The sequence below is a fragment of the Bombina bombina genome, unplaced genomic scaffold (assembly GCF_027579735.1).
Source record: "Bombina bombina isolate aBomBom1 unplaced genomic scaffold, aBomBom1.pri scaffold_639, whole genome shotgun sequence".
NCBI lineage: Eukaryota > Metazoa > Chordata > Amphibia > Anura > Bombinatoridae > Bombina > Bombina bombina.
In genome coordinates this window covers 203729-215956 of record NW_026512308.1, presented here as the reverse complement: position 1 = coordinate 215956, position 12228 = coordinate 203729, and the positions used below count along the sequence as shown (strand labels likewise).

The 12228-nt window shown below is 43.1% G+C and overlaps 1 protein-coding gene across 1 annotated transcript in view; it reads left to right on the top strand.

Moving 5' to 3' along the window:
* The window catches only part of LOC128644224 (N-lysine methyltransferase setd6-like), a gene marked incomplete at its 5' end in the record, with an annotated part of 70007 nt that overhangs the window by 35540 nt on the left and 22239 nt on the right, over positions 1 to 12228 (top strand). The window contains 3 exon segments of the mRNA XM_053696917.1: positions 9434 to 9560; positions 9736 to 9916; positions 10349 to 10488. Of these exon segments, the coding sequence (XP_053552892.1) occupies positions 9434 to 9560; positions 9736 to 9916; positions 10349 to 10488 (448 nt within the window).

The following is a 12228-nucleotide window of genomic DNA, read 5'->3' as shown; positions in this document are numbered from 1 at the left end:
CCAGACTGGTCAATTGTAACAACAGACGCCAGCCTACTAGGTTGGGGCGCTGTCTGGAATTCTCTGAAGGCTCAGGGACTATGGAATCAGGAGGAGAGTCTTCTTCCAATAAACATTCTGGAATTGAGAGCAGTCCTCAATGCTCTTCTGGCTTGGCCCCAGTTAGCAACTCGGGGGTTCATCAGGTTCCAGTCGGACAACATCACGACTGTAGCTTATATCAACCATCAGGGAGGGACAAGAAGCTCCCTAGCAATGATGGAAGTATCGAAGATAATTCGCTGGGCAGAGTCTCACTCTTGCCACCTGTCTGCAATCCACATCCCGGGAGTGGAGAACTGGGAGGCGGATTTCTTAAGTCGTCAGACTTTTCATCCGGGGGAGTGGGAACTTCATCCAGAGGTCTTTGCCCAAATACTTCCACGTTGGGGCAAACCAGAGATAGAGCTCATGGCGTCTCGACAGAACGCCAAGCTTCCGCGCTACGGGTCCAGATCCAGGGATCCGGGAGCGGTCCTGATAGATGCCTTGACAGCACCATGGACCTTCAGGATGGCTTATGTGTTTCCACCTTTCCCGATGCTTCCTCGATTGATTGCCAGAATCAAACAGGAGAAAGCATCAGTGATTCTAATAGCGCCTGCATGGCCACGCAGGACTTGGTATACAGATCTGGTGGACATGTCATTCTGTCCACCTTGGTCGTTACCTCTGAAACAGGACCTTCTGATTCAGGGTCCTTTCAAACATCAAAATCTAACTTCTCTGAAGCTGACTGCTTGGAAATTGAACGCTTGATCTTATCAAAGCGTGGTTTTTCTGAGGCAGTTATTGATACCTTAATACAGGCTAGGAAGCCTGTCACCAGAAAGATTTACCATAAAATATGGCGTAAATACCTATATTGGTGCGAATCCAAAGGTTACTCTTGGAGTAAGGTTAGGATTCCTAGGATATTGTCTTTTCTACAAGAAGGTTTAGAAAAGGGGTTATCCGCTAGTTCCTTAAAGGGACAGATCTCAGCTCTGTCCATTCTGTTACACAAGCGTCTGTCAGAAGTTCCAGACGTTCAGGCTTTTTGTCAGGCTTTGGCCAGGATTAAACCTGTGTTTAAAGCTGTGGCTCCACCATGGAGTTTAAACCTTGTTCTTAACGTTTTACAGGGTGTTCCGTTTGAACCCCTTCATTCCATTGATATAAAGTTGTTATCTTGGAAAGTTCTATTTTTAATGGCTATTTCCTCGGCTCGAAGAGTCTCTGAGTTATCAGCCTTACATTGTGATTCTCCTTATTTGATTTTTCACTCGGATAAGGTAGTTCTGCGTACTAAGCCTGGGTTCTTACCTAAGGTAGTCACTAACAGGAATATCAATCAGGAGATTGTTGTTCCATCCTTGTGCCCAAATCCTTCTTCGAGGAAGGAACGTCTTTTGCACAATCTGGATGTAGTTCGTGCCCTTAAATTTTATTTACAGGCAACTAAAGATTTTCGACAAACGTCTTCCCTGTTTGTTGTTTACTCTGGTCAGAGGAGAGGTCAAAAAGCTTCTGCTACCTCTCTCTCTTTTTGGCTTCGTAGCATAATTCGTTTAGCTTATGAGACTGCTGGACAGCAGCCTCCTGAAAGAATTACAGCTCATTCCACTAGAGCTGTGGCTTCCACTTGGGCCTTTAAGAATGAGGCCTCTGTTGAACAGATTTGCAAGGCTGCAACTTGGTCTTCGCTTCATACTTTTTCCAAATTTTACAAATTTGACACTTTTGCTTCCTCGGAGGCTATTTTTGGGAGAAAGGTTCTTCAGGCAGTGGTTCCTTCTGTATAAAGAGCCTGCCTATCCCTCCCGTCAGCCGTGTACTTTTGCTTTGGTATTGGTATCCCACAAGTAATGATGACCCGTGGACTGATCACACTTAACAGAAGAAAACATAATTTCTCCAACATAGGTGTGTCCGGTCCACGGCGTCATCCTTACTTGTGGGATATTCTCTTCCCCAACAGGAAATGGCAAAGAGCCCAGCAAAGCTGGTCACATGATCCCTCCTAGGCTCCGCCTACCCCAGTCATTCTCTTTGCCGTTGTACAGGCAACATCTCCACGGAGATGGCTTAGAGTTTTTTAGTGTTTAACTGTAGTTTTTATTATTCAATCAAGAGTTTGTTATTTTGAAATAGTGCTGGTATGTACTATTTACTCAGAAACAGAAAAGAGATGAAGATTTCTGTTTGTATGAGGAAAATAATTTTAGCAACCGTCACTAAAATCCATGGCTGTTCCACACAGGACTGTTGAGAGCAATTAACTTCAGTTGGGGGAACAGTGAGCAGTCTCTTGCTGCTTGAGGTATGACACATTCTAACAAGACGATGTAATGCTGGAAGCTGTCATTTTCCCTCTGGGATCCGGTAAGCCATGTTTATTACGATTGTAAATAAGGGCTTCAAAAAGGGCTTATTAAGACTGTAGACTTTTTTTGGGCTAAATCGATTGATTATTAACACATATTTAGCCTTGAGGAATCATTTTATCTGGGTATTTTGATATAATAATATCGGCAGGCACTGTTTTAGACGCCTTATTCTTTAGGGGCTTTCCCAAAGCATAGGCAGAGCCTCATTTTCGCGCCGGTGTTGCGCACTTGTTTTTGAGAGGCATGGCATGCAGTCGCATGTGAGAGGAGCTCTGATACTTAGAAAAGACTTTCTGAAGGCGTCATTTGGTATCGTATTCCCCTTGGGGCTTGGTTGGGTCTCAGCAAAGCAGATACCAGGGACTGTAAAGGGGTTAAAGTTCAAAACGGCTCCGGTTCCGTTATTTTAAGGGTTAAAGCTTCCAAATTTGGTGTGCAATACTTTTAAGGCTTTAAGACACTGTGGTGAAAATTTGGTGAATTTTGAACAATTCCTTCATGTTTTTTCGCATTTGCAGTAATAAAGTGTGTTCAGTTTAAAATTTAAAGTGACAGTAACGGTTTTATTTTAAAACGTTTTTTGTACTTGTTATCAAGTTTATGCCTGTTTAACATGTCTGAACTACCAGATAGACTGTGTTCTGAATGTGGGGAAGCCAGAATTCCTATTCATTTAAATAAATGTGATTTATGTGACAATGACAATGATGCCCAAGATGATTCCTCAAGTGAGGGGAGTAAGCATGGTACTGCATCATTCCCTCCTTCGTCTACACGAGTCTTGCCCACTCAGGAGGCCCCTAGTACATCTAGCGCGCCAATACTCCTTACTATGCAACAATTAACGGCTGTAATGGATAATTCTGTCAAAAACATTTTAGCCAAAATGAACACTTATCAGCGTAAGCGCGACTGCTCTGTTTTAGATACTGAAGAGCATGACGACGCTGATATTAATATTTCTGAAGGGCCCCTAACTCAGTCTGATGGGGCCAGGGAGGTTTTGTCTGAGGGAGAAATTACTGATTCAGGGAACATTTCTCAACAAGCTGAACCTGATGTGATTGCATTTAAATTTAAGTTGGAACATCTCCGCATTCTGCTTAAGGAAGGTATTATCCACTCTGGATGATTGTGACAAGTTGGTCATCCCAGAGAAACTATGTAAAATGGACAAGTTCCTAGAGGTGCCGGGGCTCCCAGAAGCTTTTCCTATACCCAAGCGGGTGGCGGACATTGTTAATAAAGAATGGGAAAGGCCCGGTATTCCTTTCGTCCCTCCCCCCATATTTAAAAAATTGTTTCCTATGGTCGACCCCAGAAAGGACTTATGGCAGACAGTCCCCAAGGTCGAGGGAGCGGTTTCCACTTTAAACAAACGCACCACTATACCCATAGAGGATAGTTGTGCTTTCAAAGATCCTATGGATAAAAAATTAGAAGGTTTGCTTAAAAAGATGTTTGTTCAGCAGGGTTACCTTCTACAACCAATTTCATGCATTGTCCCTGTCGCTACAGCCGCATGTTTCTGGTTCGATGAGCTGATAAAGGCGGTCGACAGTGATTCTCCTCCTTATGAGGAGATTATGGACAGAATCAATGCTCTCAAATTGGCTAATTCTTTCACCCTAGACGCCACTTTGCAATTGGCTAGGTTAGCGGCTAAGAATTCTGGGTTTGCTATTGTGGCGCGCAGAGCGCTTTGGTTGAAATCTTGGTCGGCTGATGCGTCTTCCAAGAACAAGCTACTTAACATTCCTTTCAAGGGGAAAACGCTGTTTGGCCCTGACTTGAAAGAGATTATCTCGGATATCACTGGGGGTAAGGGCCACGCCCTTCCTCAGGATCGGCCTTTCAAGGCAAAAAATAAACCTAATTTTCGTCCCTTTCGTAGAAACGGACCAGCCCAAAGTGCTCCGTCCTCTAAGCAAGAGGGTAATACTTCTCAAGCCAAGCCAGCTTGGAGACCAATGCAAGGCTGGAACAAGGGAAAGCAGGCCAAGAAACCTGCCACTGCTACCAAGAGAGCATGAAATGTTGGCCCCCGATCCGGGACCGGATCTGGTGGGGGGCAGACTCTCTCTCTTCGCTCAGGCTTGGGCAAGAGATGTTCTGGATCCTTGGGCGCTAGAAATAGTCTCCCAAGGTTATCTTCTGGAATTCAAGGGACTTCCCCCAAGGGGGAGGTTCCACAGGTCTCAGTTGTCTTCAGACCACATAAAAAGACAGGCATTCTTACATTGTGTAGAAGACCTGTTAAAAATGGGAGTGATTCATCCCGTTCCATTAAGAGAACAAGGGATGGGGTTCTACTCCAATCTGTTTATAGTTCCCAAAAAAGAGGGAACGTTCAGACCAATCTTAGATCTCAAGATCTTAAACAAGTTTCTCAAGGTTCCATCGTTCAAGATGGAAACCATTCGAACTATTCTTCCTTCCATCCAGGAAGGTCAATTCATGACCACGGTGGATTTAAAGGATGCGTATCTACATATTCCTATCCACAAGGAACATCATCGGTTCCTGAGGTTCGCATTCCTGGACAAACATTACCAGTTCGTGGCGCTTCCTTTCGGATTAGCCACTGCTCCAAGGATTTTCACAAAGGTACTAGGGTCCCTTCTAGCTGTGCTAAGACCAAGGGGCATTGCTGTAGTACCTTACTTGGACGACATTCTGATTCAAGCGTCGTCCCTTCCTCAAGCAAAGGCTCACACGGACATTGTCCTGGCCTTTCTCAGATCTCACGGATGGAAAGTGAACGTGGAAAAGAGTTCTCTATCTCCGTCAACAAGGGTTCCCTTCTTGGGAACAATAATAGACTCCTTAGAAATGAGGATTTTTCTGACAGAGGCCAGAAAAACAAAACTTCTAGACTCTTGTCGGATACTCCATTCCGTTCCTCTTCCTTCCATAGCTCAGTGCATGGAAGTGATCGGGTTGATGGTAGCGGCAATGGACATAGTTCCTTTTGCACGCATTCATCTAAGACCATTACAACTGTGCATGCTCAGTCAGTGGAATGGGGACTATACAGACTTGTCTCCGAAGATACAAGTAAATCAGAGGACCAGAGACTCACTCCGTTGGTGGCTGTCCCTGGACAACCTGTCACGAGGGATGACATTCCGCAGACCAGAGTGGGTCATTGTCACGACCGACGCCAGTCTGATGGGCTGGGGCGCGGTCTGGGGATCCCTGAAAGCTCAGGGTCTTTGGTCTCGGGAAGAATCTCTTCTACCGATAAATATTCTGGAACTGAGAGCGATATTCAATGCTCTCAAGGCTTGGCCTCAGCTAGCGAGGGCCAAGTTCATACGGTTTCAATCAGACAACATGACAACTGTTGCGTACATCAACCATCAGGGGGGAACAAGGAGTTCCCTGGCGATGGAAGAAGTGACCAAAATCATTCTATGGGCGGAGTCTCACTCCTGCCACCTGTCTGCTATCCACATCCCAGGAGTGGAAAATTGGGAAGCGGATTTTCTGAGTCGTCAGACATTGCATCCGGGGGAGTGGGAACTCCATCCGGAAATCTTTGCCCAAGTCACTCAGCTGTGGGGCATTCCAGACATGGATCTGATGGCCTCTCGTCAGAACTTCAAAGTTCCTTGCTACGGGTCCAGATCCAGGGATCCCAAGGCGGCTCTAGTGGATGCACTAGTAGCACCTTGGACCTTCAAACTAGCTTATGTGTTCCCGCCGTTTCCTCTCATCCCCAGGCTGGTAGCCAGGATCAATCAGGAGAGGGCGTCGGTGATCTTGATAGCTCCTGCGTGGCCACGCAGGACTTGGTACGCAGATCTGGTGAATATGTCATCGGCTCCTCCTTGGAAGCTACCTTTGAGACGAGACCTTCTTGTTCAGGGTCCGTTCGAACATCCGAATCTGGTTTCACTCCAGCTGACTGCTTGGGGATTGAACGCTTGATCTTATCGAAGCGAGGATTCTCAGATTCTGTTATCGATACTCTTGTTCAGGCCAGAAAGCCTGTAACTAGAAAGATTTACCACAAAATTTGGAAAAAATATATCTGTTGATGTGAATCTAAAGGATTCCCTTGGGACAAGGTTAAGATTCCTAGGATTCTATCCTTCCTTCAAGAAGGATTGGAAAAAGGATTATCTGCAAGTTCCCTGAAGGGACAGATTTCTGCCTTGTCTGTGTTACTTCACAAAAAGCTGGCCGCTGTGCCAGATGTTCAAGCCTTTGTTCAGGCTCTGGTTAGAATTAAGCCTGTTTACAAACCTTTGACTCCTCCTTGGAGTCTCAATTTAGTTCTTTCAGTTCTTCAGGGGGTTCCGTTTGAACCCTTGCATTCCGTTGATATTAAGTTATTATCTTGGAAAGTTTTGTTTTTAGTTGCAATTTCTTCTGCTAGAAGAGTTTCAGAATTATCTGCTCTGCAGTGTTCTCCTCCTTATCTGGTGTTCCATGCAGATAAGGTGGTTTTACGTACTAAACCTGGTTTTCTTCCAAAAGTTGTTTCTAACAAAAACATTAACCAGGTGATTATCGTACCTTCTCTGTGTCCGAAACCAGTTTCAAAGAAGGAACGTTTGTTGCACAATTTGGATGTTGTTCGCGCTCTAAAATTCTATTTAGATGCTACAAAGGATTTTAGACAAACATCTTCCTTGTTTGTTGTTTATTCTGGTAAAAGGAGAGGTCAAAAAGCAACTTCTACCTCTCTCTCTTTTTGGATTAAAAGCATCATCAGATTGGCTTACGAGACTGCCGGACGGCAGCCTCCCGAAAGAATCACAGCTCATTCCACTAGGGCTGTGGCTTCCACATGGGCCTTCAAGAACGAGGCTTCTGTTGATCAGATATGTAGGGCAGCGACTTGGTCTTCACTGCACACTTTTACCAAATTTTACAAGTTTGATACTTTTGCTTCTTCTGAGGCTATTTTTGGGAGAAAGGTTTTGCAAGCCGTGGTGCCTTCCATTTAGGTGACCTGATTTGCTCCCTCCCTTCATCCGTGTCCTAGAGCTTTGGTATTGGTTCCCACAAGTAAGGATGACGCCGTGGACCGGACACACCTATGTTGGAGAAAACAGAATTTATGTTTACCTGATAAATTACTTTCTCCAACGGTGTGTCCGGTCCACGGCCCGCCCTGGTTTTTTTAATCAGGTCTGATAATTTATTTTCTTTAACTACAGTCACCACAGTACCATATGGTTTCTCCTATGCAAATATTCCTCCTTAACGTCGGTCGAATGACTGGGGTAGGCGGAGCCTAGGAGGGATCATGTGACCAGCTTTGCTGGGCTCTTTGCCATTTCCTGTTGGGGAAGAGAATATCCCACAAGTAAGGATGACGCCGTGGACCGGACACACCGTTGGAGAAAGTAATTTATCAGGTAAACATAAATTCTGTTTTATGCTTACCTGATAAATTCCTTTCTTCTGTAGTGTGATCAGTCCACGGCCCGCCCTGTTTTTTAAGGCAGGTAAATATTTTTTAAATTATACTCCAGTCACCACTACACCCTTGGCTTCTCCTTTCTCGTTGGTCCTTGGTCGAATGACTGGAGGTGACGTAGAGGGGAGGAGCTATATAGCAACTCTGCTGGGTGAATCCTCTTGCACTTCCTGTAGGGGAGCAGTTAATATCCCACAAGTAATGATGACCCGTGGACTGATCACACTACAGAAGAAAGGAATTTATCAGGTAAGCATAAATTATGTTATCTTTTGTAACACAAATAATTTTTATTTCTAACCTGTTTGTACTAGAATAACTGAAATAAATAGCTTTCAACAGATCTCATTCTTAACACATAGTAATATGCATTACAATATATATAATGTCTCAATAAAAATGTTAGCAAAATATAGCAACGTATTTAACAGCCATATATCTGCTGTTTCTTCAGGCTCGTTCTTTTTCACACAATACCAGCGTTATATGCACCAAGCAAATCTCTATGACAACATATGTGTAGATGCCTAAACACCACACCCCCTTCCGACTCTATTGAGATCTTGTTTCCTCAGGAATATGTATTCACTAATATCTAAATAAACATTCCTACAGTAAACCCAGTTTGTTCAAACATAACATTTCAGACCGTTTTGTTTGGTCCTTGTTTGCAATACAGGATTCTTGTGGGATCTAGCAAAAAAAGAAGTAATTTCTGAGCACCTTTAATTTCTCATCAGTTATGGTAAGAATGGTGTTCATGGTAGACACATCCATATGAAAAAGTGTAGCCTTAAAGTGATGGTTAACTCTCCCCTTTGTCTAAACAGATCTGGAATTTTAACATTATTTTAGATGGATTTTAATTAATCAGTTGTAATGAAGATGTGCTATAACTTACTTTTTAATGTAGATATGAAATTAAATAACCTGTACTCCGGCCGCCCACTTCAAAAGTTTTTTTGTGAGCTTAAGGGCCACAGCGCCGATTGGAGAATATTTTAGACCGTTAGCTCGCCAACAACAACAAAAAAAAGACACTTGAAGTGCGCAACTGGAGCATGGGGTATTTGAATTTCATCACTATATTAAAAAGTAATTTATATTGCATCTTCTTTACAACTGATGAATTCAACTCCATCTAAAATATCACTGACATTCGGGATCTGTTTATACAAAGGGTAGAGTTTACCATAACTTTAAAACACACTTGGATCTGTCCTAAATATTCTCAATAGGTAGTTCGAGAAAGTTATAACCAGTGTTCCCTCTAAGGCCAGTTTTGTGTGTGTGGCCTAGCAGTTAAACAGTTAATTGGAGCAATTAGCAAACACTAGACAATGCAGACTGCAAGCTGTGGTTCCCTTATTAACTGTTTCACTGCTGGGCCACACACAAAACTGGCCTTAGTGGGAACACTGGTCATAACCCTTACATCTATAGATTGATGTATTATAAAAAATAACCCCCAAAGAGCTGGTTACTGGATGATAACATTTTACTGGAAGGGCCAGTTAGACAAAATGATAAGTTAGTGTTAGTAATTATATTACATTGTTATAAGACTTTTTTTTTCTTTGCTGTCTTAAAGTTTTCAGGAGCCGATGGAAGAAGAGGAGGAGGATACGGGGAAGGAAGTGTTCCCACCAATGATGGTTCCTGTGGCCGACCTGCTCAATCATATTGCACAGCACAATGCACGTTTGGAGTTTACACCTGTAGGTGGTCACTTTTTGCTTCTGTGAAAAGGTGCTGGAAGGCAAAATGCTGGAAGCCATGCAACATATACATTCATTACAGAGATAGAACTAATAATTTGTATATATTTGCCTGTTTTTTAAATGCAGTCATTTGCAATATTATTCATTTTGGTTACTTATTTTATTTCTCTAGGAATGCCTCCGGATGATCTCTATTAGCCCCATACATGCTGGTCAAGAAGTGTTTAACACTTATGGGCAGATGGCTAACTGGCAGCTCTTGCACATGTATGGATTCACTGAGCCACATCCTCAGAACTGCAATGAAACAGCAGACATCCGTATGGTCACACTAAAAGAGGCTGCACTGCAAGGTCTGTCTGAAAAACATGTTTTATAGCATGAGAAAAGCAAATAAAAAGTTAGCAGGCTCCTTCTAGCACCATAACATGCTTCTTCTGGTGTAAGGTCTGGAATGCTTGTAGAGATATATGTGGCTTTCTTTTAATATATAGAGGCACACGGATAATAGGGTTTAGTCTCTATTTACAGTACTTTTTGTCAATTGCTTTAATGGTGATTAAGTACATTAATGCCCATCTCTAGTTGTTCTTATAAACAAGTCAATTGGGTTCAATTTGATGTAGCAGACATGTTTTAATAGCAACTTGTTCAAGGTTCTTGATAACTCCTTTTTGGAAAGCATTATTAAATATCTATACAAATACTCTATTTTATATGTTTATGTTTTAAGACTACTATGTTCTGTTGGATTTATATATTGAAATTCTGCTGTGTATTCTCAGGAGCAGTATCAGAGGAGAGAGTGCTTGTTCAGGAAAAATGGGACTTCCTGTGTAACATGGAGATGGTTAGTGAAGAAGGAGCCCTTGTATTTGGTTGTAGTGAGGTGATGACAGATGAAGAGGTGAAAACTTGTCTGAAGGTAAGGACATCAATTTTATTTCCATGGGTAGATGCAGATATAATTCTGATTAAAGGAACATTAAACACTAAATACATTTTATAAGCACAGTATTAAGGTTATTGCTTACCTCCCTATAGTCATGGTTGCTGCAATGTTTAAATCTAGCTTTCAATACACTCCAATGTTGATCTATTTGCACATGTGGAGCAACTCTCCTTCAGATACCTGCAGTATAATGTAGGTTCCATAATGACAGCACCCGTGATTAGAGGGAGGTGCATGAAATGTATATTAGTCTCCCTTTTTAAAAGACCATTAACTCCTTTCGGCCAAATGGATGTAGATCTAAGTCATGCGACACATAGCCCATCATACTGCATAATGTAGATCTACATACATAATGCTGGAAGTCAAGTGACAGCCAAAACTTACTGTTTATGGCTTCCAGCATCGGCCTTCATATGGTATCGGAGCACAATCATTGCTCCTTTACCATATGAAGATAGATTTCAAGGTTGTTACAGACAGTGACATGGTCTGTGTTACTGTCTGTAATGATCTTCAGTGGGAGGTCGGGTGGGTGGTGGAGGGGCGGTACCCTACGCTATGTAAATAAGTTTTGAAGGGAGAGGGAGCGATGGGATGCTACAATACAGAAAGAAAAAAAGTCTGAGTTTTTTTCTTATCTTTCCTTCTTAATATGAGGAGAGTCCACAGCATCATTCCTTCCTATTGGGAAATACTGAACCTGGCCACCAGGAGGAGGCAGAGACACTCCAGCCAAAGGCTTAAATACTCCCCTACTTCTCTCATATCCCAGTCATTCTTTGCCTTTCATTACAGGAGGTTGGCAGAGAAATGTCAGAAGATTCGGAGTAGTTCCTTATGAAGGGTTTCTACCCTTTGAAATGGGACTGGAGTTTTGAGTAGCCTTGTCAGTCTCTCAGTGAGAGCTTTGATGAAAGTTAGAGACTGGAGATGCAGGGAGAGTCTTTCTGCGAACCCAGCCAGTCTTGTATTAACAGCTCCTAAGCAATCAGTGTTGACGAGTTTCACTGCCTGCTTCCTTCACTCAAGTCCATGTCAGGAGAGATGCTACAAGACTGTCACACTTGAGAGGCTGTGTTTCTGTTTCACGGCATGGATTCCTTTAAGATCGTTTAATTTTTTACACATATGATAACGCCAGAAGACAGGGTCACAGTGCAACTCCTTTTATCTGTTTGGAATCTAGGGTTAATATTTCCTGAGGGGGATTATTGAACAGTGGGATTTAATCACATACATTTATTTGATTATGCTTCGACGTGTTTTTGAGCAGATGTTGGAACGTACAGGTTTTTACTTTCGTTTTTTGAGCTGCACAGCTTGAAAGGCTTGGTACACTTTTTTTGCTCCTATAGCAGGGACGGTCCTGCAGTGCGCACCATGTGACCGGGTGTGATCACACTATATTTTCTCTTTCCTGACCGTGCTGGTTACCGGAGAAGAAGCGGTCCCATGAGGTGCGCACCTTACTGTCATCTCCTAATACACATGCAGCTTCCCGTAGCACTCCGAATCCTTCATCTGGAGGGGGCCTTTTACCGCCAGACTTTACTGCGCAGTTACAAACGGTGGTGTCTGCAGCCTTTAGTTCTTTACCTCGCCCTGCTAAGCGCAAGCGAAAGGTCAAATATTGCTATCCTTCCCAGGGGTCATCAACTAGTTTGTTGGATTTATCTGATACGAGATTATCCGATGATGAAGGCTCCTCTG